This window comes from Rhinolophus ferrumequinum, chromosome 8 (assembly GCF_004115265.2).
Source record: "Rhinolophus ferrumequinum isolate MPI-CBG mRhiFer1 chromosome 8, mRhiFer1_v1.p, whole genome shotgun sequence".
Lineage (NCBI taxonomy): Eukaryota > Metazoa > Chordata > Mammalia > Chiroptera > Rhinolophidae > Rhinolophus > Rhinolophus ferrumequinum.
In genome coordinates, this window is record NC_046291.1 from 54,337,121 (window position 1) to 54,362,114 (window position 24,994).

Consider the following 24,994-nt stretch of genomic DNA (forward strand, 5'->3'; position numbering starts at 1 on the left):
TGAATTGCATTCCCCTGCTCTTTTTATTTTTTTCTAATTTGTACTTTTATTTTTTTATTTATTTTTTTAAAATTTATTTTTAATTTATTGGGGTGACAATTGTTAGTAAAATTACATGTATTTCAGGTGTGCAATTCTGTATCATCCCCTGCTCTGTAATTGAAAAATTTTGTGATACTTCACCATCTTAACCATTTATAAGTATACAGTTCAGTAGTGTATATTCACACTGTTGTGTAAACAATCTCCAGAACTTTGTCATTTTGTAAAACTGGAACTCTATATACATTAAACAACACTCCATTTCCCCCGCCCCTCAACTCCTGGGACCTACCTTTCTACTTTGTTTCTATGAATTTGACCACTCTAGATATCTCACGAAGTAGAATCGTACAGTATTTCTCTGTGACTGGCTTATTTTACTTAGCATAATGTCCTCAAGTTTCATCTAATGTAGCATGTGTCAGAATTCCTTCCTTTTTAAAGACTCAATATTACATCATATGTAAGTTTAAAAACTGTATTTTAAAATGAAATTAACAAAAAATAAAAAACCAAAAAGATAAAAACTGTGCTTGCTTCCAAGACAATAAAAAGCCGTATTTTGGAAGGAAAAATATTACATCTCATGTATATATTCTTTATCCATTCCTTCACCAATGGACACTTGGGTAACTTGCACCTCTTGGCTATGGTGAATGATGCTGCTATAAACATGGGTGTCTCTTTGACATACTGCTTTTAGTTCTTTTGGAATATGCTCAAAAGTGAAATTGCTGGATCCTGACAATTCTATTTAAAAACTTGAGGAACCATGTTTTCCATGAGCTGCACTTCACATTCCCACCAACGCTGCACAAGGGCGCATTCTCACCAACACTTATTTTGACAGTAACCACCCTAAAGGATATGAGGTGCAATCTCATTATGGTTTTGATTTGCATTTCCCTACTTGGTGATGTTGAGCATTTTTTTTTTTCATATATCTGTTGGTCATTTGTGTATCATCTTTGGAGAAATGTCTATTCAAGTCCTTTTGAGTAGTTTTCCTCACTTTTTTGTTGAGTTGTAGTTCATTACAGTGTCGATATTGATCCTTTATCAGGTACATGATTTGCAAATTATTTTCTCCCCTACTCCCCTCAAAACAAGGTTACCTTTTTACTCTGCTGTCCTTTGCCTAGTCTTTTTTAAAAAAAATAAGCGAATACTTATTTTGTATTTTAACAAGTATTTTAAGTAATTTGTATTTTACTCTTGCACAAAGGATCCTTACTTTTTTCATTTAATGTATCTTAGAGATCACAGCACAGCAGCATATACACTCGTTCCTTTTTCAATTGGCATAGTATTCTGTTGCATGTACGTTTATTCAACCAGTGGCATACCAAGAGATATGATTCCCAATCTTTGCTATTAAAAATGTCTGCAACAGGGGCCGGCCGGGTGGCTCAGGCAGTTAGAGCTCCATGCTCCTAACTCCAAAGGCTGCCGGTTCGATTCCCACATGGGCCAGTGGTCTCTCAACCACAAGGTTGCCAGTTCAATTCCTCGAGTCCCACAAGGGATGGTGGGCTCTGCCCCTTGCAACTAAGATTGAACACGGCACCTTGAGCTGAGCCCCCAAATGGCTCAGTTGGTTGGAGTGCGTCCTCTCAACCACAAGGTTGCTGGTTCGTCTCCTGCAAGGGATGGTGGGCTGTGCCCCCTGCAACTAGCAACGGCAACTGGACCTGAGGCTGAGCTGCGCCCTCCACAACTAAGACTGAAAGGACAACTTGAGGTGGAAAAAAGTCCTGGAAGTACACACTATTCCCCAATAAAGTCCTGTTCCCCTTCCCAATAAAAAATCTTAAAAAAAGAATTCTGCAACAGATTTGTTGCATATTTTCATCAATGTAACTTTGAGATAGATTTCTACAAATAGGATTGCTGGGGATAGGTATAAATTACAGACCATCATTCTCTTATAGCAAAAATATCTGATGCCATGATCCTCTCTGGGAATCTGATAAAACTTAGCACTCCTTCAGCAGTAGGTGTACTACTACTATTCCTCTCCCTCCCTCAATATTCTACACGATTTCAGGACTTCCACAACACCCTCTCATAGGCTACATAGGATAGTGACTCTCACCCATACCCAAGAGTGTGATTAAGTGTATCTGGGACAAGGATGGCCACCCGTACGTTTTACACTTGATCTCAGCCAAAAGGCCGAGAAGCGATCACCCATACTTTTTAAAAACGGAATAGATGATTCTGTAGGCAAAGCCACCATTCTGAACCAGTTTGTGTTTATGGATCCCAAGTTAAACAAATCCTGTTAAAGGAATAATGCAGTTATTAAGAATAACACTACATACACTGATTCCCAAATTGTATGCCAAGAGGTTCTAAGGGACCATAGTGAACTCACAAAGGCACAGCTGGTAGGATATTTTAAAAATTTCAAGAGTATATTTTACACCTGTAGGACACCACAGGTATTACTGGTTTGAGGTAGTTTCAGTTTCAACATATTAAATGTGCCATTCCTTCTGATGACATCCTATCTTTGTAAACCTCGGTAGTTTAGCAGTTGCTGGGATAAAATGCAAGGATGGCACAAAAATTAACATATGTATAAGACTATGATGGCATCCAATCTGAATAGTTTGAGTAGTACAATGACTAAATTGTGCACATCTCATAAATTGTGGTTAACAGTGAAATAAAAATATTTCATTTTTTTCACATGACTACTAAGTTGTCAGGACATACTTTAGCTATTTGAACTTACTATTTAATAGAACTGCTGTTTTTTTTTAGACTAGGCTTGCCACCACGTTAAAATTACTGAGGTGCAAAGGTATAATGAATTAAGTCTGGGGAACCTGTCATATATCCTTTGCTGTAAATTGTTCTAGGGAGTGACTTATTTAGGGATGATTACTAGTTTTGGATAAAGTTACTTTCACATTTTAAAACAGGAAACAAATTTCTACAAAATGGTTAATTACATAAATGTTTTATAACCAACTGAACTGTGAAGGATAACATAAAACACCAAAGACATTATAAGCTTTTCTCCTGTAAACATATCATTTGTTTTATTTTCAACTGGGCTGAGGTTTCTACTAGAATTAAGTACATTAAAAACAAAAAGGCTATGCAGTTTTAAAATTAATCACAAAACAATTCAGTGAAAAGAACGGCCTGGCAAAGCAAACTCAAAGCAGTGGAAATACAACTGCTCTAGTCTACTCATTTGATAAAAGAAACCCATAGCTACAATGTGTGGCAAAGATGTGAACTCGAACCAAGACATTTTGGGTATTGAGAGGACTTTGAGAAAAAAAGTGTCAAAATTATGTATCAGCACCGAAAATGAAAACACACTATTAGATTAGGAAATGTTTAGGAAAGAAACCTAGAAAGCAATGAAAATGGAAAAAGCAAATCGATACTAAAAGTATTTTAATACACAATTTGCACAGTCTATATGAGGAAGCACTCCCATTTTACATATTGTTCTGGCTAAATAAAGCATTTAAAAACACTCCATAATTTGAAAGTTTAATAATATTCACCTGTTAATACATACAAACCACGACTTATATTTTCTGTGACTAACTCTCAAGTAGGTATATTTTCCCTAAATGTCTAATTTAAATAAAAACTAAACAAGAAACCAAAAACCAGAGTCAATTTTTTTACAAGTCAATTAACATTTATATGGCTTTACAACAGTAAATGTTACATTAAAACTGTCAGGCGCAGCATGTAATACAGTGTTCCCAATGCTGAGAAATCTGGAGGAACTAAAAAGCAAATGGTAGCATTCCAGTAGATAGTTATGCCAATTCCAAGTGTAACCTTAAAAGTTTACTGAAGCAAAGTCACATTGCAATTTGAAGCATTATAGTTAAACATTTACACTAGAACTTATTCCCAAACATTCTGGAAATTGTCACTGCTGGCTAAATTCTTAAAGAAGCTCAGTATTGTTAAACTCTGCTCAGTTTTTTCCTAATACAAATTCTATATCCCCATGGGTAAAATAAAAGCATATTTTAGTTGATTTATCTTCATTATTTAGCTCTTAATAAAGGCTGAGTAACTAATACAACAATTTTAAAAATACAAAAACAAAGTTTATTATAGTTTATTTAATACAATGTTTAACTATAAAAGTTGATAGTTTCAGAGTTTAAATTCTGTAAAATGCAGTTTGCAGAAAACAGTTTGTTACTAGTCTGATAAGAGAAGCAGCATTTGGAACTAATTTTGCAATTGTGACAACCGCTTTATTCCTAAATTTCATTAAAAAATATACATCACAGTGACTTTGAGCTAGGAAAAGAAGTGCATGAACTTCATTTTTTTCCCCCTTCAACAAATATAGCAGCCACAACTTTTAACATCCCCACATACAAATACCCAAATTCATTTATCAATCCTTCAAAATACTATAAACATACTAAGGGGAACAAAATATACAGCATGTGCTTTTGGTAAGCATAGGAATTTGCTTTAACAAAGAAAAAGGCAGAAACACAAATGACCCCACCACTCCCTCCTGCACCTAAATACAAACAAAACCCTCAAAAACTCACTTCTCCAGTTTTGCTGATAGAATTTTAATTTATGTGATTTTCCTTTTCCTTTATTCGCTTCTTGTGTAACACCATAGGCCAGAGTTTGCATTTGCCTGAATCCTTTAAAGGCAGTTGGGAAGCCCACTATGGGCAGCTGTTAGCCAATGCTGCACTTCCTTGAGTTTAAACAAGTATTTGTAACAAAACACATCTTTTCACAATAAACAGATTATAAACCTACAATCCTTGGAGATTTCATTCAACTGTAAATGTATGAATACTAAACTGATTAAATGTAGTAAATAAGACAAAAAAAGAGACAGAAAAATACCCATTTTTCTTTACAATAATCAACTATCTATTGTGTATATTTAAAGTACTTTCTGGTGGTAAAGAGAACAACTTTCTATAGAAATTTACTATAAAAGGTTCAAAGCTGATGAAAAAAATTGCCACCCAGAGTGAAGCATAATGAACTACTTATTAAAAAACATGCTACTTTGTTCCATATACTAACTTGAAAACAAATTTTAAAATTGTCAGTTAATACCACTACTCAAGAATACTAGAAACCCGATGTGCTCCTGTCCATAATATTAGGAAACTTTTACATTTCAGTTTCCTATCTTCTACTGGGTACAAGAATCAAAGGCCATTCAGGAAAGCCAGTATGAATCAATATCACCCTTGCGCAGCTACATTTATCAGTCAAACTCTCAGAAACTTCTGCCAGGGCTTTAAGGAACTCAAACTACAATGGTCTTTGTATGTATGAACTCTTAACTAAAATTAAAAAATGTTTTAAAACCAGCATCTTTTCTACTGTTCATTAATGTCTATGTTGTACCCATTTCTGTGGCAGATGGTTTATCCCCCCCCAAAAAAAAGCATTCACGTGAAATAATAATCATGAAAAAATTTCTCAGATGTTGCCAATTCTGCAATAAAGACAAACCAATTTAAATATCTTTAAGAAGATATTAAGTCAGACACCTTTAGGTAAACTGTAAGCATGAAAACTATAAAAGCAATTTGACAACAAGGAATTTAATTGGCTGACTTTTAGGAAAACGAGCATGTTCAAAGTATTAACTAAAGGTGGTACAACTATTAAAAATGTAACGGAAGGAAACGACTGTTTAAGCCATGCGCTATCCAGATGCAAAGGCAGACTTGAGGTACAGTTAATACTGTTTAATCATTTTCTAAATGTTCTTTATATTCCGAATGAAATCTAGCCGATTGTCGTCTCTCTTCTTCACTCCTTTACCATTATCTGTTCTATTGTAAAAACTAACAAAGCTTTTTTTAAAAAAGCCTATAAATAATGCTTAGCATGGAGTTGCTCTTTTGATAAACCAAAGAGGACAATACTACTTATAGAAATTACTAAAATTTCCTCCCTATAGTTACTTGCCTATAATTCTTAGTAGATAAAGCTCTGGGATCAGACAACATAGTATTTTTACTTAGCATGGGTTATTCTTTTTAAATGTAATTGTTTATTAAAAATCCTTTCTTAATAGCACCTTTCTTGAAGCTCAAATAATTTATAATAGATTTTTAAAATGCAATTTACTGAATTTAAAACAACTAATTTAATATAACAGATTATACAGCTTGGGCATTTAAGATTCAGTTACTCCCAAGGTGGTCAAAGCTACCCTGAATTATTATAAATATCTATTAACTTTTATGATTAGGAAAAAAAAATTTGTAAAGACTCCACTTTGGATATTTGTTTCAAGATATTCCAAACAATCTATAATCATTACCCTATTCATTATGCAAACATTATGTTTCATTACTATATTAATCAATAATGGGAAATATTATGTTAAGCATTGCTTTGCTCAGTACAAATAGCATTGAATAAAGCTATTGCTTTTACCAAGAAGCTATCGTGGTAATAGACACTATACTGACAAATATTAAAGTACAAAATACTCTAGAAGCTATTAATCGGAATTCTGAAATTTCTTTTCAAATGAGGCAGGTTTTGTGTTTGCTGGATGTTCAGTATTTTATTTAGAAGAAAAGTTACAGAATAAAAGGCCACACATCACAAAAATAGCAATATACAACACATAAAAGTCTAAACGGACTTTAGATATCTTTAGTGTTTAACTCTGTGAGCTATCAAATTTCGCAACTTTCTACTGCATGGGGCAATATTCGCCAAGCTAAAAAAATAAAGGTAATGGTATAAAGCCACCTGAATAGAAAGAAACCAGAGTCATAAACATGCTATAGCCTATTGTGATACAGATATAGAAAAGATGCATTTACTTGCCATTTGAAACTCACAGCTATGGGTGTTAATCAGTTCAAGATAAAAATAAAAAACAAACAACCAACCATGCAGAATTAACATTCAACTCTATATAGGTCAGTGGCCAAAATGAGAAATCTTGTAAGTTAATGTGTCAATATTAACAATTTTTAGAATTTAACTTAAAGAGTTGCACAAAGGAATATGTTTTAGCGAGAGAGTACTTTTTTTCATTTTGGAGAAGGTTAACAATAAAACAACGCTCTCAAAAAGCAAGTTTCATTTCTTCATATCAAAATCAACATAGATTGAGAATCACAATCTGATCTTCCATGGTCTAGTTCTTGTCAGATGCTGTATAACAGCAAGTCAACCTCAATCAGTACATCGACTGGAAAAAAATACTCAACTATTTTTATGGACAGTAAAACAAAGCTATATAGGAAAAAATATTAATATGAAACAAGCTACAGATGGAACTGTAAAGAATAACATGATGTACAATATAAATAACTAAATATTTATCTATTTTAAAGCACAAATTACTATAAAATTGAAAGTGATGATTTAAGATCTCGTTATTAGGATCCTGCTTCTGTGTAATTAAAAGCTGCTGCTGCAAGCCTCTATTATAAATGCAATCAGAAAATCTTTACAAGACTTCTTCTATCTAGTGGCTTCTAAAGTTACTTTAATCACGATGAACACAAAGCTTCTGTAACAATGTATTCCAACAATCAGTTATATTGGTTTCTAACTGGCTGATCACACAAATTAAGGTACAGAATAGCATGTTTGCTACTGGCTGATTGTTGCAATACAAAAATGCATACATGAAATAGTTAAACACAGCACACAGTATTACACCAAAGTGTTTTTCTCATTTCAAGTTTATTAAAACTTTAGCAGTACAAATTATCCAGGTTGCAGATTATCAAAAGATCAACTCAGTAAAGTCCACATTTAAAAAAAAACCCAAAAAACATAAAACAACTCAAAAACAATGAAAAGAGGAAAACAACATAAAAGATTCATCAGCAAGTCTCTAAAACTTAAAATTTGAGACAGAATGGAAATAAGATATTTATACAACTCACTCATCCACTTTTGTCTTCATCTGTTCCAGGGCTTGATTCATGATCAAATTTTTTATTTTTGTCATGTACATGGTCATTTTCTTGACCCTTTGATTTTTGGTTTTCTTTTTCCACTGAGGATATGGTCTTCTCATCCTCCTTATTTTTCAACGTGGAAAATTTTAATTCACTGTCCTGACTATTTTGTTTTATTTTTGAGAATGGACTTTGATCTCTATCAGCCTTTTTTTCCTTATTATTTGAGCTATTATGATCACGACTTTTAGAGTACATTCTCTTCTCACCCTCCGAATTTTCTTTTCTGTGTGAACTCTTACTTTCTTGGTTTCTATATTTTTCTTTGTTTCTGCTTTGACTTTCTTCTCTCTCTGAGCTCCGTGAATCTCTCCTCCTCCTCCTTCTATCTTTACTTCTTGATCTTCCTGGTGTTGCTCTTCTCTCTCGGCTCCGTGACCTTCCTCTTCTCCTGTACTCCTGTTCTCTGTATCTATGGTAGTCCTTGCTTCTGCTGCGATCGCGGTCGTGGCTTCTGGATCGCACTCTTCTGCTCCTGTCCCTACTTCTGCTTCGTTCCCTTGTTCTACTATTGTAACTGTGTTTGCCTTTAGTTAAGTCACGTTCTCTACTTCTAGACTGTGCGCGTCTATCCTTTTCCTTACTTTTATTATGATCATGCTCCTCACTTTTGGATTCTAATTGTTTAGACTTCTCTTTACTTCTACTCCTTTCCTGATCTTTTCCTTTAGAATCCGACTTTTCTTTTTCTTTAACATTCTCATGATCCCTTTCTTTACTCCTTGACCTCATCCTCTTTTCTTCATGTCTATTATGCTTTGTATCTCTTTCCTTACTCTTTGATTTCTCTTTGCTTTTACTCCTACTTTTAGATTTGGCCCTTTTCTTCACTTTGTTTTTATTATACTTATCATCTTTTTCTGAATTTCTTCTGATGTCTCTCTCTTTGCTGTTAGATTTATGATCTTTAACTTTCTTTTCCTTTTCACTTTTTCTGTTTGGGCTTTCAGACATATGCCTGTGATCAGTGATTTTTTTCTCTTTTACTCTAATTGGGCTTCTTTGATTTTCTTTTATTTCATTTAACTCACTCCTAAAAAATAAGAAAAAAATTTTTTTTGAAATTTTATTAGGGAAAGACTGATATCCATTATTAGCTAAAATGATATTCTACCTTCCTTAAGATATTCAAACACAATTGAAATGGCTGTAAATAATTTAATGTACAATAGTAAAAAAATACTTATCACTACATTTGAAATAATATAGTTAAATCTTACTTATCCCCTTTGATCCATCTTTCACCGCTTGATACCCTCATTCTTTGAGCTCTCTGCATCTCTTGCCTCCAATGTGGAGGAGTCTCACTACGTCTGAAACGATCCCTTGATCTGGATCTAGATGGAGTTCGATAACGCTGAAGAAAATAAAAAAGGAGAAAAAAATTAACACGTAAAAAATAAAGGCATTACAACAATAGCTAAAGTGTATATATTTTTAGGTTCAAACAAAATGTCTGATATTTCCATATCCTCTGAAATTTCTAAAATTTCCCAATTTTCAGATAGGAAATCAGTGAGGCAGAAATTCTTTAAATAGTCATAATGTACGTTCCAAAGAAGCATTAACCACAGAAACTCTAGCCACCCTTCTCCATGGAACTGTCCTATTTAAGTAATGCTAGAGCACAACAGGTGCAGGAACCCTTATAAACTGCCAAGTTGCAATGTGGATATAGATATTCTTAATGTTTCAAAGCAGACATTTCCCAGATTATGAGAAAAACTGAGTAAATGTATAAGATGTTCATTTATTCAACCAATATTTATTCAGCTCTTAGGATGGCCAACCACTCTACCACATACTGAGGAAACATTAGTGAGCCAAGACACATGAGATTTTGCTCTCTGGGAACTTATATTCTACAAGGCTAGAACACACACACAGACAGACATATAATCAGAGATGTTAAGCATGTATACAGCTATGATTAGGATGAATGTAAAAGGAGAAGTAATAGGCACTCAGAGAATATATAACAGAGATCTGACCTAGTATAGGGAAAAGGTGTGAAAATTAAATGATAATTAAAAGTTGAGAACTAAAGAATACGTATGAGGAGCTACCTAAGCAAGAGTAAGGAAAGTATAAAGGGGTGAGGATAGATGGGTGAGGAAGAACATGTAAAGCATAAGAAATACCATGTTTGAAGGTCCTGAGACAGGAATAAATAGCATGTTTTAGAGATGATCAGAAGATAGATCAGTATGGCTAAAGACAAAAACAGCAAGGGAAAGCAGTACTACATAATCTGATGCGGTAAGCAAGGACTAGATTTTGTAAGGTCTTATAGGCCATGGTAACAATTCTGGATTTATCCTAAGGTAAATGGAAAAGGAGTGACATAATCACATTTTTATATTTAAATGACCGTTCTGGATACTGTTTAGAGAAAGGATTAGATCAGTGACTCTCAAAGTGTGATATAGGGATCCAAAGACTCAGAGGATCTGTGAGGTCAAAATCATTCTCACAATATCACAGTACTTGCCTTTTTTACTTTCATTCGTTCATCACTGAACAGTGGAGTTTTTTAGAGACAACCTGACATGTTTTGATGCCTTTGCTTTCATATCTAACGGAATATGTGCTTACATATTCTTGTGCTTGAAATATTTCTCAGCTTTAATTTTTAAAACAGTATAAATATTGATAGATATAATCCACATCAACAAAAGACCTTTTGGATCCTCAATCTCTTTTAAGTGTTAAGAGGTTGCAAGACAAAAATGTTTGAAAACTGCCAGGAGGACAGTCAGGAAGTTATTTATAGTTCTAAGACTAAATAATGAACTGAATTAAGATGGAAGGAGTGGAGCTTGAGAAGTAGATGAATTTCAGACTAATTAGGAGGTTGAACTGACAGGATTTGGTGACCAATAAGATACAGAAGGCAGGAAAAAAAGGGGAAGCAATTATTTTTGGGTTTCAGGCTTAAGTAACTCTACAGTGAGATGTCTGTGGTGTCTGTCAGTGAGACCAGTAATCTAAAGGAGGGATCAGGTCTGAAGAAAGGGCTTATGTTCAACACTGTATATGCTGAGTTTGAGGCGCCCAGTAGGTGACAGAAAAGCAGATGCAAATTTGAGTTATAAGCATTTAGGCAGCCACTAAAGCCGTGGGAGTGGAAATCGCCCCAAGCAGCATATGTAGAACAAGAATAGTTGGAACCTTGAGGTACTACAATATTTAAAGGTGAGGTAGAAGAACTGGCATTGGAAATTCAAGATAGAAATAGGAAGAAAATATGATGGAAGCAAAGCTGAAAGAGTATTACAAGGAAGGAGATTAAGACAAAGACTAAAACGATCCACTGGATTTTGTGACATGTAGCTGACCACATGGCTGTTTTTAGCAGAATGGTAGTAGATAAACTGAAATGACTGACGAATGAGCAGGAAGTAAAGAAGTAATATACTAAGTATAGTCAAGTTTCTAAGTTTTGAAAACACAGTAGATATTTAAATTCTGATGGAGAAAATCCAGTAAAGAGAAAGATGATAAAACATAAGACTACTAGGTTTACTTTTTATTAATTTTTATCAAGAGTAGAGATATAGGGGTCAGGAAGTAATAAGGGGGCAGAAGAAAGACCTTGACATAATTTTATGTGAAATATGCGTGCAAGGAAAATCCCTTAACATCCCATGGATTTTCAGTTAGGAAGTAATTAACACGAAGTTACTATAGAAAAAAGAACATACAATTCAATACCCACATCTATTCTAAGTTATAGTTAATGTGTAAAACAATATTTAAGAAACACTCTAAGATTATTTAAGATAAATCCGAGGTCCAACAATTAAGTTCACCAACTTGTTGCAACAATGTTGCTAATCTTGTCTGATATCAGAGGGATTATTCATTATGAATTTGTACCAAATGAACAGTTAACCACATTTACTATTTGTAAATGCTGAAAGGCTGCATGAAAAAGAGACGACCTGAACTTTTCGCCAACAATTCATGGCTCTTGCATCACGACAATGCACCAGCTTACACGGCACTGTCTGTGAGGGAGTTTGTAGCCAGTAAACAAATAACTGGATTGGAACACCCTCTCTACTCACCTGATCTGGCCCCCAATGACTTCTTTTTTTTACCCAAAAATAAAGGAAATATTGAAAGGAAGACATTTTGATGACATTCAGGACATCAAGAATAATACGACGACAGCTCTAATGGCTATTCCAGAAAAAAAGTTCCAAAATTGCTTTGAAGGGTGGACTAAGCGCTGTCATCGGTGCATAGCTTCCCAAGGGGAGTACTTTGAAGGTGACCGTAGTGATATTCAACAATGAGGTAGGTAGTACTTTTTATAGGATGAGTTCTCGTACTTAATTATCAGACCTCATACAATACTATTAAGATTTATGGGAAAAGAATCACCTACCCTTGGTCCTCTTCCTTTAATTTTCCTGCCAGACCTAGTAACTAAAAGTCGCCTCTGGTATGAAGCTGGCTGGGAGTTAGGTGGATTACTAGAACGAAGCAAAGGGAAAATTCAAACACATTATTTTATCAAAATAAATCTGGAAAACACAGTTTTACTGATCTAAACTAATAAATTTTAAATCTTATATATAATCGAGGGTTCTCAAGCAGGAATGTTATCAATTTCTATTAGATATCTGGAAACGTATAGGAGCATTATTTTCAACTGTCAATAACTAGCAGGTGCTATTGGTACCAAGTGCCTAGGAGTCAAGAATGCTAAAATTTTGTAATGCATGAGGATGAAGAACTATTCTACCCCCAAATTCCAATTGTGTCTTGTGGAGAAACACTGTTATAAAATTGTCATAAAATTATTAACTAAGATAAAGTTAACTTGATGGTACTAAGGAAAATCAACATAGCAGAGCTCAGAGTAGGCTATATGCTGTGAGAGAACAATTTATAAACTATCTTATTCCAAAGTACCTTATCATCCTATGAGCAGCTGTTCATTGGTAATAAAACTGCAGAAAGGGTAATTAATGTGAATTAAGCAGAAACAAAACTGGTCTGAATTAGCAAGACGTTTTTATATTTTTACTGTATTGTGAACATATAGGGGGATTGCTCAGAGTTTTATTACTTTTATGTAACATAATTCTGATCATAAGTAAAAGACTTCAACCTTTTATGTAGAAAAATTTTGCAAGTATTTAACATGATATCAATTTTCATTACCAAAGTATCATAAACTACAAAAGGACAACAGCATTTTTTTCCCTAAAGAGAAATTGAAAAATAAAGGTTTTTACTTCCTTAGAAGTTTAATGCATACAAATAACACAGTAAAACACTTATCTTGTTTTAAATAGAATTGGTTTAGAACGCCACTTAACATATCTTTTTGGCATTTGCAGTGTTTAGTTTCTTAAAAAGTAACATTTACTCAAACTGTGTTTAAATTAAGTCAATTTATCTTTTTGCTATGTGGTTAGCAAAAAAGAGCTTTACTAACATTATTCTTAAAAAAAAAAATTTCAATCTTGAAACAAGATCACCAATTAAATCTTGTCTAAAAGAAGTAGAAACTTAGAAAGTTTATGGTAAAGAATGTGGGGCACTGTGCAAGACATTGGCATTCACATACCATTCTCTCTCTCTGTCTCTTTCTCTGTTTTTTCTTTCTTTTTCATCAGCTTTAGGAGGACTTTTTCTCATTAGAAATCTATTTTCAGGTATAGGAGGGATCTCTTCTGGACGGACAGTAGACTGGGGTTGTGCTTCAAGATTTTCAGCCTCACTTTCACTAGATGCACTAATAGGAAGACAAAACAAGTTTAATTTGGTTATTATGTGCCTACCCCAAATTTCCAGCGGTTAGTATTTCTTTCCTTTGGAAGATGTCACAATATGTACACCATCCTGTACCCCTCCAAAGGTGCAATTCCATGGGGAAAATCTTCCTTCATGCATCTGACAAACCAAGTGACCAACCAAAAACCTAAACCAAATATTTCCGTTGCCACATTCTTAAAAACTATTTCCCAATAAAATGAATCAAAATATGACTCTCCATAGGCAATGCATTCTGATAAATTTAAAATACTTCAAAATATAGGTAAAGAAATTAATTACTTTAGAGGCAATAGGCATATAAAGACAAATTTTAGCATAAAACATATTATTCCACACAAAACAAAGAAAGTAAATATGCTGACATTATCTGCTTTCTACCCTTATGCCCTTAGAGGAGCGAAACAAGTAACAACAAAGCAAGACAACTGTTAGTTTCCTGTAATTCTCATTAATACTGTATTCCTACCACAAATACAAACCTATAAAACCAAAAGCATTATTTCATTGAGTTCAGACAAAATAAACAATAGTTTTGTTGAAAATGGAAATGAATGGGCTTCTGGTTAAGATGGTGGAGTAGGAAAATGATGTGCTCCCACAACCACACCAAAATTACAACTGCAGAACCATCACTGAGAATCACCTGAACTCTAGCTAAACAAAAGTCGTGTAACTAAGGAAAGAGAGAAGAAGCCATGTCCAGACTAGGTGTAGATGCAGAATGAGATGGTCCCACAGCCACGTGTGGCGGTTAAAAATAAGGAGGAATATCTCAGCTTTGCAGGACCCCCTGAAGAGCAAGGGGTCCCAGCCATACACCAGGCTCCCCAGCCCAGAGGTCTAGTGCCAGGAATAGAAGTCCCCATGACTTCTGGCTGTGAAAACCAGCAGAGACTGTGGCTAAAAGATGAAAGGCTAAAAGATGTGGCTAAAAGATGAAAGGCAGCTGGAGTCCCAGGCACTCCTTTTAAAGGGTCCACACACAAACTTACTCTGATGGACTCACTGGCTCTGAGCTCCAGTGCTGGGGCAGCAGCTTGAAAGGCATCAGGGGGATATGGGGAGGAACTGAATTGTCTGGCTTTAGAGAGAGGGTTGGGGAGAGGGGGCTTTTCCCCAGACAGAAGTGCTGGTCCTCCTACCACCCGGCCTGCACACACAGTAAGGTTGAGTCTTCAACAACCTAGCTAACACCATTTGCCCCATTCTGGTGATTCCCTGAGACCTTGGCCCACTCAAGCAGCTTCCAGTGGCTTTTCATATAAACAGCCTGTCTTGACTCATATTGTGAACTTTCCTAAAATCTCTCAAAGGTTCACAAACCCCAAACAAGTAGCATCTGGCCTTGGTGTGTCCTGTACCTCTTGATAAGCAGCCCCATGCCCGGCACTAGTGGTAGCCAGCCTTGGTTCACAGTTTAGCCTCTCTCAGACACCTCCAAGCCCATTACAAGTAGCAACCATCTGCAGATCACTTTGTAGCGCACACCAAGTGGCCCAGGCAGGGCAAAGGCAGCACCTGATTGTGGCCTACATTACAGCCTCTCCCAAGGGACCCCAGAACCAATACACTCAGTGGCCAGCTTTAGGCCAAACCAGAGTACGACCCAAACACCTCCACAAATGACACACCTAAAGGGCAGACTTGGCAGCCACCAGAGCCCTGCTAAAGCAAATCCCGCTCCGCAAGGAGGAACAACAGCTCCTCCACTGAAGCTACATACAACCAGTCCTCACAACCAATCAGCATGAGGATCAATCTCTTCCACTGATGTCCCAAAAGCAACCACATCTCTCAACTACAACAGGAGGGCACACATAACCCACACAAGGGACACACCTGGAGCATCCAGTTCTGGTGACCAGGAAGACTGTGCTACTGAACCCAACAGGACACCTACTATTTAAGGCCACTCTACCAAGACTGGGAGATGCAGCAGCTCTACCTAATACAAAGAAACAAACACAGGGAGGCAGGTAAAATGAAGACAAAGAAACATGTAGCAAATGAAATAGAACAAAACTTTAGGAAGCTCCCATGAGACTGTCAGCTGATTTCTCAACAGAAACTTTGCAGGACAAAAGAGACTGGCACAAAATATTCAAAGATGAAAAGAAAGAACCTATAACCAACATTACTGTACACAGCATAGCTATTATTTAGAATCAAAGAACAGAAAAAGAACTTCCCAGATAAGAAAAAGCTAAAGGAATTCATCACTACCAAATCAATATTACAAGAAATGTTAAAGGGGCTTCTTTAAGGAAAAAAAAGAGTAAAAATGTGAATAATAAAATGGTAATAACTACACATCTATCAACAATGACTTTAAATGTAAATGGATTAAATGCTCCACGAAAGACATAGGGTGGCTGAATAGATAAGAAAACGAGGTCCCTACATATGCTGCCTGTAAGACTCACTTCCAATACAAAGACACACACAGACTGAAAGTAAAGGGATAGAAAAAGATTAATTTAATGAAAATAGAAAAGAAAAACAAAAACCTGGGTAGCAATACTTTTACCAGACAAAATAGACTTTAAAACAAAGGCTACAACAAGAAACAAAGAAGGACCCAGCAATTCCACTTCTGGGTATTTATCCAAAGAAACCCAAAACACTAATTCAAAAAGACATATGCATCCATATGTTCACTGCAACATTATTTACAACAGCTAAGATATGGAAGCAACTTAAGTGTCCATAAGTAGAAGAATGTATAAAGTGACACAGACACACATACACACACACACATGCACCCACACACCCACACAATGGAATACTACTCTGCCATAAAAAAAGAATGAAATCTTGCCATCTGCAACATCATGGACAAAGACGGGGGTATTATGCTAAGTGAAATAAATCAGAAAGAGAAAGACAAACACCATATGATTTCACCTATATGTGGAATCTAAAAAGCAAAATAAATGAACACAACAGAAACAAACTCATAGATACAGAGAACATTTTGATGATTGCCAGATGGGAGGGAGTTGGGTGAAAAAGGGGAAGGGATTAATGTAAAGTATAGCATTGAGGATACAGTCAATAATATTGTAATAATGATGTATGGTGTTAGATAGGTACTAGTTTTTTTGAGTTGATCACTTCGTAAGTTTTTTAAATGTCTAATCACGATGTTGTACACCCGAAACTAATAATAGTGTATATCATCTGTAATTGAAAAATAAATTATTAAAATAAAAGAAAATGAAGATGAATGTACCCCCATTTAATTTATAGACTGTGGAATATCAAGACGGTCTTATCTTCATGCTACAAAATATTTCTATTTTAATGTTCCCATATAATCGATCCGAAATCCCAGTAGATTTATTTATAAACAGAAGGGAATTAGAATATAAATCTAGTATTGCAAAAATAAAATTAAGACCTTTTTTTGGTTTTCTTTCGCTTCTTCTTTTCTTTCTTGTGTTTTCGGGAATTTTTCCTATGTTTCTTTTTTCTTTTTTTTGATTTCTCTTCAGAAGCACTTTCAGAATCAGAGGAATCAGAAGAGGACTGAGAATCACTTGAGCTATCTGAGTCACTGGATGAGGAGGAGGAGGAGGAGGATTTATGCTTCTTCTTTTCTTCTTTCTTAGCTTTAATAAAAATAACAGGTCTTTAGTCAATACTTTTTAGACAAACTTTGTAAGTAGAAATTTATGTTTTTAAAGTCCAGTATTTAACATTTAGCTCATCCAGCTATTTGAAGTGAGGAGTACAGGAATGGAGTCAAGAGTCAGGATTAGAACCCAGATACCCAGATTCACGGGTTAGAGTTGCAGCTAGTAAACCAAAGAATTCTGGAAAAATATTAAGTAAGTCTAAAACAATAAACTAAGTTATTTTAGGAAACATCTGAATAACACAGTTTATAAAAAAGCACAGAAGTAATATTTAAGAATCCCAGATTTTAATCTTGTAGTTTTCAACTTTTTCTCTTATAATCAAGACTGGAGGTACAACTAGAGGAGAGAAATAACAGAAAAGAAAAAAAAAAACAACTTTGTATGAAGTATAAAATACTTTGTTGAAAGATAAGAAACACAAGTCCACTGGCATGGGCTTGTTTCAATGCCTGAACATTCCCTGATGATTAAGAAATTTGTAAGTTAGAGAAAAGACTTACAACAGAGGATAGTTATTTACTAATTATTGATAACGATATTTTGGGGTTTCTACAAAAAATAATTTCAAATTAAAATTTTGTTTTGGGTTAAGGAAGCAATAATTTTAAAAGGGTTCCCAAAACTCAAATGCTTTAAGGACTCGGCAACTAACATAAATTAGTAATGTTAACCTGGTGTAATGCAGGCAAAAGATAAGACAAACTGGATAAAGCCTGACCCATCTAAAGGTATTCTAATTCAAACCATGGTGGAATTAAAGAAGTGAATTTAGGCCAAAGATGAGAAAACATTGATATACAGATAACTACAATAAACTGGAACACATCAGTATATTAGAATCCATCAGTTCATAATGATATTTGTAAATAAAATATAAAGCACTTAATCCTTTTTCTATATGAACTGTACCACTGGCTAACTAAATAGTAGATGAAAAGGTGATGCTCTTTATCAGAAGTATTCCAGGAATAAATGAAGAAGGAATCATAGTTAGAATATCACAATGTGACAACTCCTAATGAGGTACTAATCACCAATGGCTGCTGCAGAGCACAAAGGCAACCTGCCCTATGTGACTCTTGCTCCTATCCACAGGAATTAAAAAAAAAAAACCAAAAACCTGCATCTGATCGATTTTCTAGAACTTCAAAAGTATACAAAATAGGAAGCACAGAAGGAACATACATATAAAGACATAATCAGTAAAATCCAGTGTGTACAATAATGGGAAACACTACAGGGCAAATGAGCTAGACTTCTCAACAAATCTCAAGCAAATAAAAGGAGATGGTAGTGGAATCTATTAAAAACAAAAACAAAAAAACTTTCAAGACCAACTCCAATGTTTGAACCTTATTTGGATTCAAATTCAAACATCAAAAAATTAACATCAATGAAACGATTAGAAATTTGAATACTGTCAGGATTTTTGATATTTAAGGAATATGTATGTGCACATACATGTACATGTTATTATGGTATTGGTTATGTTTTTAAAGAGTCACATTTTAAAGATAAATAATGAAATATTTATCAATAGAATGTCATACCCAGAATCTGCTTCAAAATAACAGGAAATGGAGAACTGGCCAACCAGAGGTAAAAAACGAAATTGGCCATGAATTAACCGTTGAAGCTGGGTAATGAACATGGGTGTTTTGTTGTACTATTTCAATTACTTCCCTGTATGTTAATATTTTCAATAAAAGAAAAATCAATGACAAAAGTATTTATTTGGATTGACTGCTGGGTGTATGTTTATAGACCTTAACTGGAAGGTTTAACAGCTGGTTTGTAACCTTTCTTTAGTCTCAGGAAGACTTAAAAATTTGGCATTTGGCCAAATCATTCTTGAGACTCTTAACTCAGACTTTATAGACATGCACTAAATCCAAAATAAGTCAGAATCTGGCTGAAGTTACTATATACACTTGGTCGAGGACTTGTAGTTCAGTCAAAATTGCTTTTCTAGTAAGAGTGGCACGCTACTGGAGAGTGGGAACAAGGTAAAAAAGCTGAAGGGACCCAGAGGTGATGGCTTTACTGAACTAAGGTGGTCTTTCCTCACCTAGTTGTGCCCCTCAGGATCATGAAAATACCAAGTGTGAGATGCCTGGGACGTGTGCAAGCTCTGCCCGGAATACGTGAGATTTTCATTACGCTGTTGCTACGTAAGCTGTGCTGTTTTCTGTCCTGTATCCTTTCTTAAAGGTAAATAAACTTAAAGGTAAAGGTAAATAAACTTATTGCTGAGTGAAGCCTACCTTGTCCCATGAGTTCAGTTGTTAACCTGAACCCAAGACCACTGTTGCTGGTGAGGCAGACTGGCTTTGCAAACATATACAACCTTACAATAAAAAAATCTACTGATATATACTAAAAATCTGAGGGATGCGGGAGGGGATCAAACTCAAAGAATCTAAGGAAGAAAATAAATTCAAATGAATGAGTAACTCTAAATAAAAATATTGGAGACCACACAATATGTAAGTAAAATAAAAATATTCCACATAAGCACAAAACATAGCTGTTAAAATTACTCGACGAAATATAGTAGTAATGCTTTACCCCAAGATTAACAAAGCTTTCATTAATTCCAACTTTTATATTTATTTTGCATTCTTTGGATTCTTTCCTATGAGAAATACGTTGTAGTTCATTTCTTTAAAAAGCAAGTCTATTCTCCCCACCAAATGTATTAAATATATTTCAAATGACGATTATTTAGTTTACACTAAATAATGCAGTTGAGTGAAGCAAGATATTACAACAATATGGAAAGCCAGAATGAGATTTATAAGTATTTTTATGGTAATTTTATCTGCCTATCAGATGACATCAACTTTAAAAGGAAAAGAAACTGATTTTAGGAAAGATGCCCTGGAAGAGAGTTTGGAAAGTTCCTCTAAGGTTGAAAAAGCTCCCCTTTTCATATCTGTCCATATTATGTGTAAATTTTAATTTATGTGCCCTTTTCCTATGAGTCTTCTAAGGAAAAAAAGAAATACAAAAAAAAAACCCCAAAAAAGCCCAGAGTATGACTGAGAAATGGCAGTTAAACAACAGAAGAGTAATAAGGCAAAAAATATACACAACAGTATCAATACTATATTACACTCTATTAATAGACTGTAGCTTCAGTTATAAATCTATGTTAACCTAAATTTAAATATATGATTTAGGTACACTGTGAATCTGACTGAAATTTTATCCTTCTCTGATCAGCAACTTAGTTTAACTGACTTGTATTAGATATATACTCAATGTGAAGCTCAGACATGGCGAGAAAGAATTGTAGAATATATGGGGAAGTTCCACAGGGAACTTTATAAGACATGTGCTCTGCCCTTGCAGAGTTTACAATCTACTTGGAAAGTAAGATCAACATGTTTGAATTCAATAGCAAACAGCATTGGAAAATATACACTTACTAAATTTTCTAGAAACTCTGACTATAGATTGTATATGAATTTAGAAGTGAGTATGGTCAGCAAGGACAAGTGTTAAGTAGAAAGGCTTTGTAGAAGTACAGTTAGTTATACAACATTTGTGTTGCTATAAATCACTGTGCTATGAAAAACTGCAAAATAAAAGCCACATGGCCTATTGGAAAAATGGGGCACAAAACCCAGAAACTTCATCAGTGACACATCAAAATAAACTAATCAAGATGGCAGATTTTTACACGTTAAATGGTTAAGAAATACATAAATATGACAATACTGCTTTGAAAAAGACCTGGGGTTTGCTTGTGGAAGTGAACGTCAGAAGGGTTGCAGCTTTTGAGTTACTGTAAAGTAGTAGGAGGATGATCTGAAAGCAGATGGAAAGTTTTAGCAGATTGTGCTTAGGTGTGGCTCATAACTCAAGTGATGAACTGAGGTAGCTTAGTAGATATTTGAGGATCTGCATATGTGAAGCTGTTCAGCTGGGTATGGTTTTCTGAATTCACTTAGTGTTTCTTATAGACAAAGTCATGCACAGTGATAGGTGAAACTGGTGTTATCTTCAAATTGTTTTCTAATATATCAATCAAATGGAACAAATGCATGTTTTCAAAACAACCTGAACAGCAGAATTAACTATATTAGGATTAGAAATAGGAGTAGGAAAAGCTAGCAGAAAGTAATACCTTTAAAGTACCTACAGAGTGCTAATAAGCATTGAACAAAGTACCTTACAGGCTTAAATTAAGGATGAGTAGATTCTGGATTTAAAAAGGGCAGATTTTTATATGAGGTAAAAAGCTTCAAAAGAGGAATGGGGCAATTCTGTGTAAGATGAAATAGATTCATCTCTCCCTAACCTGCCAAGTATAAGTAGAAACTCGAGACATAATGCAAAAAAACAAACGTAAGACTGAAAAACAGAAAGAAGGCAGAATGGCCAGGGATCTCTGGAGAATGACATGATGGTTTCAATTTGCCTTTCATATAACCTTGACTTCATGCTGGGGAAGCCTGAAATTCAGAAAGGCCAATGGGACACAATTTCAAAAGCCCCAAGAAAAGTTCTCTCCAGAGAAAAGACTGGGAAGGATGGCTGGTGTAACAGGACTAAAAATATTCGTTACCAATACTTGCCCTACTCTAAGTAAATAAATACCAAGAAAATAAAATCTCGGTTATGTCAGCAGAGACAAAGTAGAGAACTTGGATTTTCAATTTACCTCCTATTACTCCACCACCAACCCCCTTTCCCCGTGACAGCAAGCGTGTTCCCCCTTTTCCTTGGCAGAGTGATGTCAGCGGAGACCAAATGTGAAGCCTGGGTTTTGGTGCCCCTCCCTGCACTGGCAAGTGGCATGGATTTCAAGAGAGAAGGAAGCTGTAGAAATAGATTGTTTAAACTTATATATGAAGTCCTGGACAGACCACCAAGTGAAATTGACCAGAATATGGCAAAAGGTTTGAGAATTAAACAGCATTGTTAATAGCATCCAGGTTTTCAGATAAGCTCCTAGGTAGCACACAGAGAAAGCACAACTGAATAGTACTGCAAGGGCTCTGAAAATTTAATTATTGAAACCACAGTCCGCAAAGGTAGGCCAGGACCTATGTGTTAAACCTAAATAAGGTGACTGCCTGTTAAAACAGAAAACCTAAACAGAATCAAGAGTCTTATACCATAATACCCCAAATGTCCAGGATATTAAAAAAAAAAAAAAATCACGAATAATACTAAGAACCAGGGAAATTGCAGCTTCATGAGAAAAGACAATAAAAAAAGACAAACGATGCCAACACCCAGAATACTGATACTGGAATTGAAGAGGAATTTAAAGAAGCCATCTTAAAAATGCTTCAAAATACAGACCAATTATTAACTCTTTAAGCAAATGAACAAAAAGTGGGGAAAAAAATTCAGAAAAAGAGACGATATAAAGTACTAAATGAAAAGAAATATACAATAACCAAAAAGAAAACCTCACTAACCATGCTCAATATCAGAGTAGAGATGGTAAAGTGTCAGTGACCGAGAAGACAGACCAATAGAAATGACCCAATATGAACACCAGAGAAAATAAACAAAAAATGAGCAGAGCCTGAGAGAATTGTGGAACAATAAACAAAAAATCTAACATTTGTGACATCAGAATCCCAGGAGGAAAAGTTTGAAACTGTTGAGGGTCGGGGGGAGGGAAGGGCAGAAAATTTCCCAAATCTGGTCCAACGTACAGATCTACAGATTCAAGAAGCTAAGCAAACCTAAAACAGGATAAACTTTAAGTAATCCACACCAAGACACATCAAAATAAAACTTCTAAAAAAGAAAGACAAAAATAAAATACTGAAAGCTGCTAGAGAGGAATATTAAGTTACCTACAGGAGCACAACAATTTGAAAGACAAAACACATCTCATTTGAAACCAGACAGACCAGAAGGAAGTGGCATGACACTTTTTTATGTGCTGAAAGAACTATCAACCCAGAATTCTACATTCAGTGAAAATATTCATCAAATGAACGCAAAATAAAGACATTTTCAGAAAACTAGGTCAATTCATTGCCAGCAGACCTACCCTTAAAAAAATGGCAAGGGGAGGACAGATGGCTCAGGTGGTTAGAGCGCAAGCTCTTGCCAGTTCGATTCCCACATGGGATGATGGGCTGTGCCCCCTGCAACTAAGATCGAAAATGGTGACTGGACTTGGAGCTGAGCTGCACCCTCCACAAGTGGACTGAAGGACAAAGACTTGACTTGGAGCTGATGGGCCCTAGAGAGACACACTGTTCCCCAATTTAAAAAAAAAAAAGGGGGGGGGCAAAAGAAAGCCCTCCAAACAGAAAATAACAGGAGGATTGGAATTTCAGGAAGGAAGAGTAGTAGAATGGGTTCAAATAGAGGGTAAGGGAAATTAACAATCAGTTCATATAAAAATAAATATAAATGGGTCTCTAAGAGATGCTAACAAACAGTTTAGAGAAATGCTCATTAAAACTAGCTTTAAAAAAAAAACCTTTTAGGCTAGCAACGATAAAAGCATTTGATAATGTGTGGTTCTACAAAGAGTATAGAGAAATTTTATTTTCCTATATTCTAGTGGCAATGTCTACCAAAATTACAAATCCATGACCCCTATAATCTGAATTCCATTTCTAGGAATTGATCTTACACGATCAACAGTCACATACATGTAGAATGATATACAAAATGTGGAAATGGGAAACGATGGGCAAGGATGGAACGACGACTTTACTGACTATCCTTTTATACTCTAAATTTTGAGCCAAATGAATGTATTACATTTAAAAATTGAAGAAACTTTAAAACTTCCAAGTATGACAACTATTGTTTTCATTCTTCACTCCAAAAAATCTTACCTCCTGCCTAACCACATACACAAAATCTATTTCAAAATATCTTTTACAAGCATATAAGTATCCTGTAAGACAAAAGGAAACTAACAGCAAAACCACAATGCAAGTTAAGAATCAAAATGGATGAAAGGGAATTACAAATGAGTTAGCACTTCCAACTCTTCAGCCATTTCTGGTTAGTTTATTTTAGATTATGTAGTTTGCTTATCACTACGTAAAAGAATTTCCCAAACCTGTTCACGGATCTTCTTTGGGGGTGGGGTGGGGTAGGGTGCGGTGTAATGCTATTAAATAGGCATTGACTTTACTTGACAACAAACTCCGTAAGTGCAGAACATTTTATTTGTAAAAAATCTAAGGTGAGAAAATGCTGCCTCATTAGTTTATTTGAGATCTATAAATGTTATACCAATGAATTCCACATGAAAACTTTATATTGAAGAAAATTTCTAGGCCATCAAGAAAATAAAATTTGAAATAAAGAGAACTATTCCTAAAATAGGTTTCCTTTAGATATTTTCATTCTATATTACTGGTCTCCTTTTTCAAAGTTTCTAAACGTCCCACTATTTTCCAGTAAAAAGTAGCATCACCATGGCTCTTAATTCCAGAGTAAGGACATAAATGGGATTCTCTCATCATAAAAATGAGTCTCTGGTATTCTTCTCCACAGTCTCCTGAGTACAAGATTCACCAGCTGCTTCCTCTATTGTGC

General features: G+C 35.1%; 1 protein-coding gene across 13 annotated transcripts in view; it reads right to left on the bottom strand.

The window, feature by feature from the left end:
* Nucleotides 1-3,075: 3,075 nt before the first annotated feature.
* PPIG (peptidylprolyl isomerase G) overlaps nucleotides 3,076-24,994 on the bottom strand; it is a 47,925-nt gene continuing 26,006 nt past the window's right edge. For all 13 annotated transcript variants that reach the window (XM_033111536.1, XM_033111535.1, XM_033111528.1 and 10 more), the window contains 5 exons: nucleotides 17,218-17,428; nucleotides 13,609-13,776; nucleotides 12,418-12,505; nucleotides 9,245-9,381; nucleotides 3,076-9,057 (listed from right to left, as the gene is read on the bottom strand). In XM_033111536.1, the coding sequence (XP_032967427.1) occupies nucleotides 7,950-9,057; nucleotides 9,245-9,381; nucleotides 12,418-12,505; nucleotides 13,609-13,776; nucleotides 17,218-17,428 (1,712 nt within the window). In that variant the 3' untranslated portion in view covers nucleotides 3,076-7,949. The remainder of the gene's footprint in view (nucleotides 9,058-9,244; nucleotides 9,382-12,417; nucleotides 12,506-13,608; nucleotides 13,777-17,217; nucleotides 17,429-24,994) is intronic.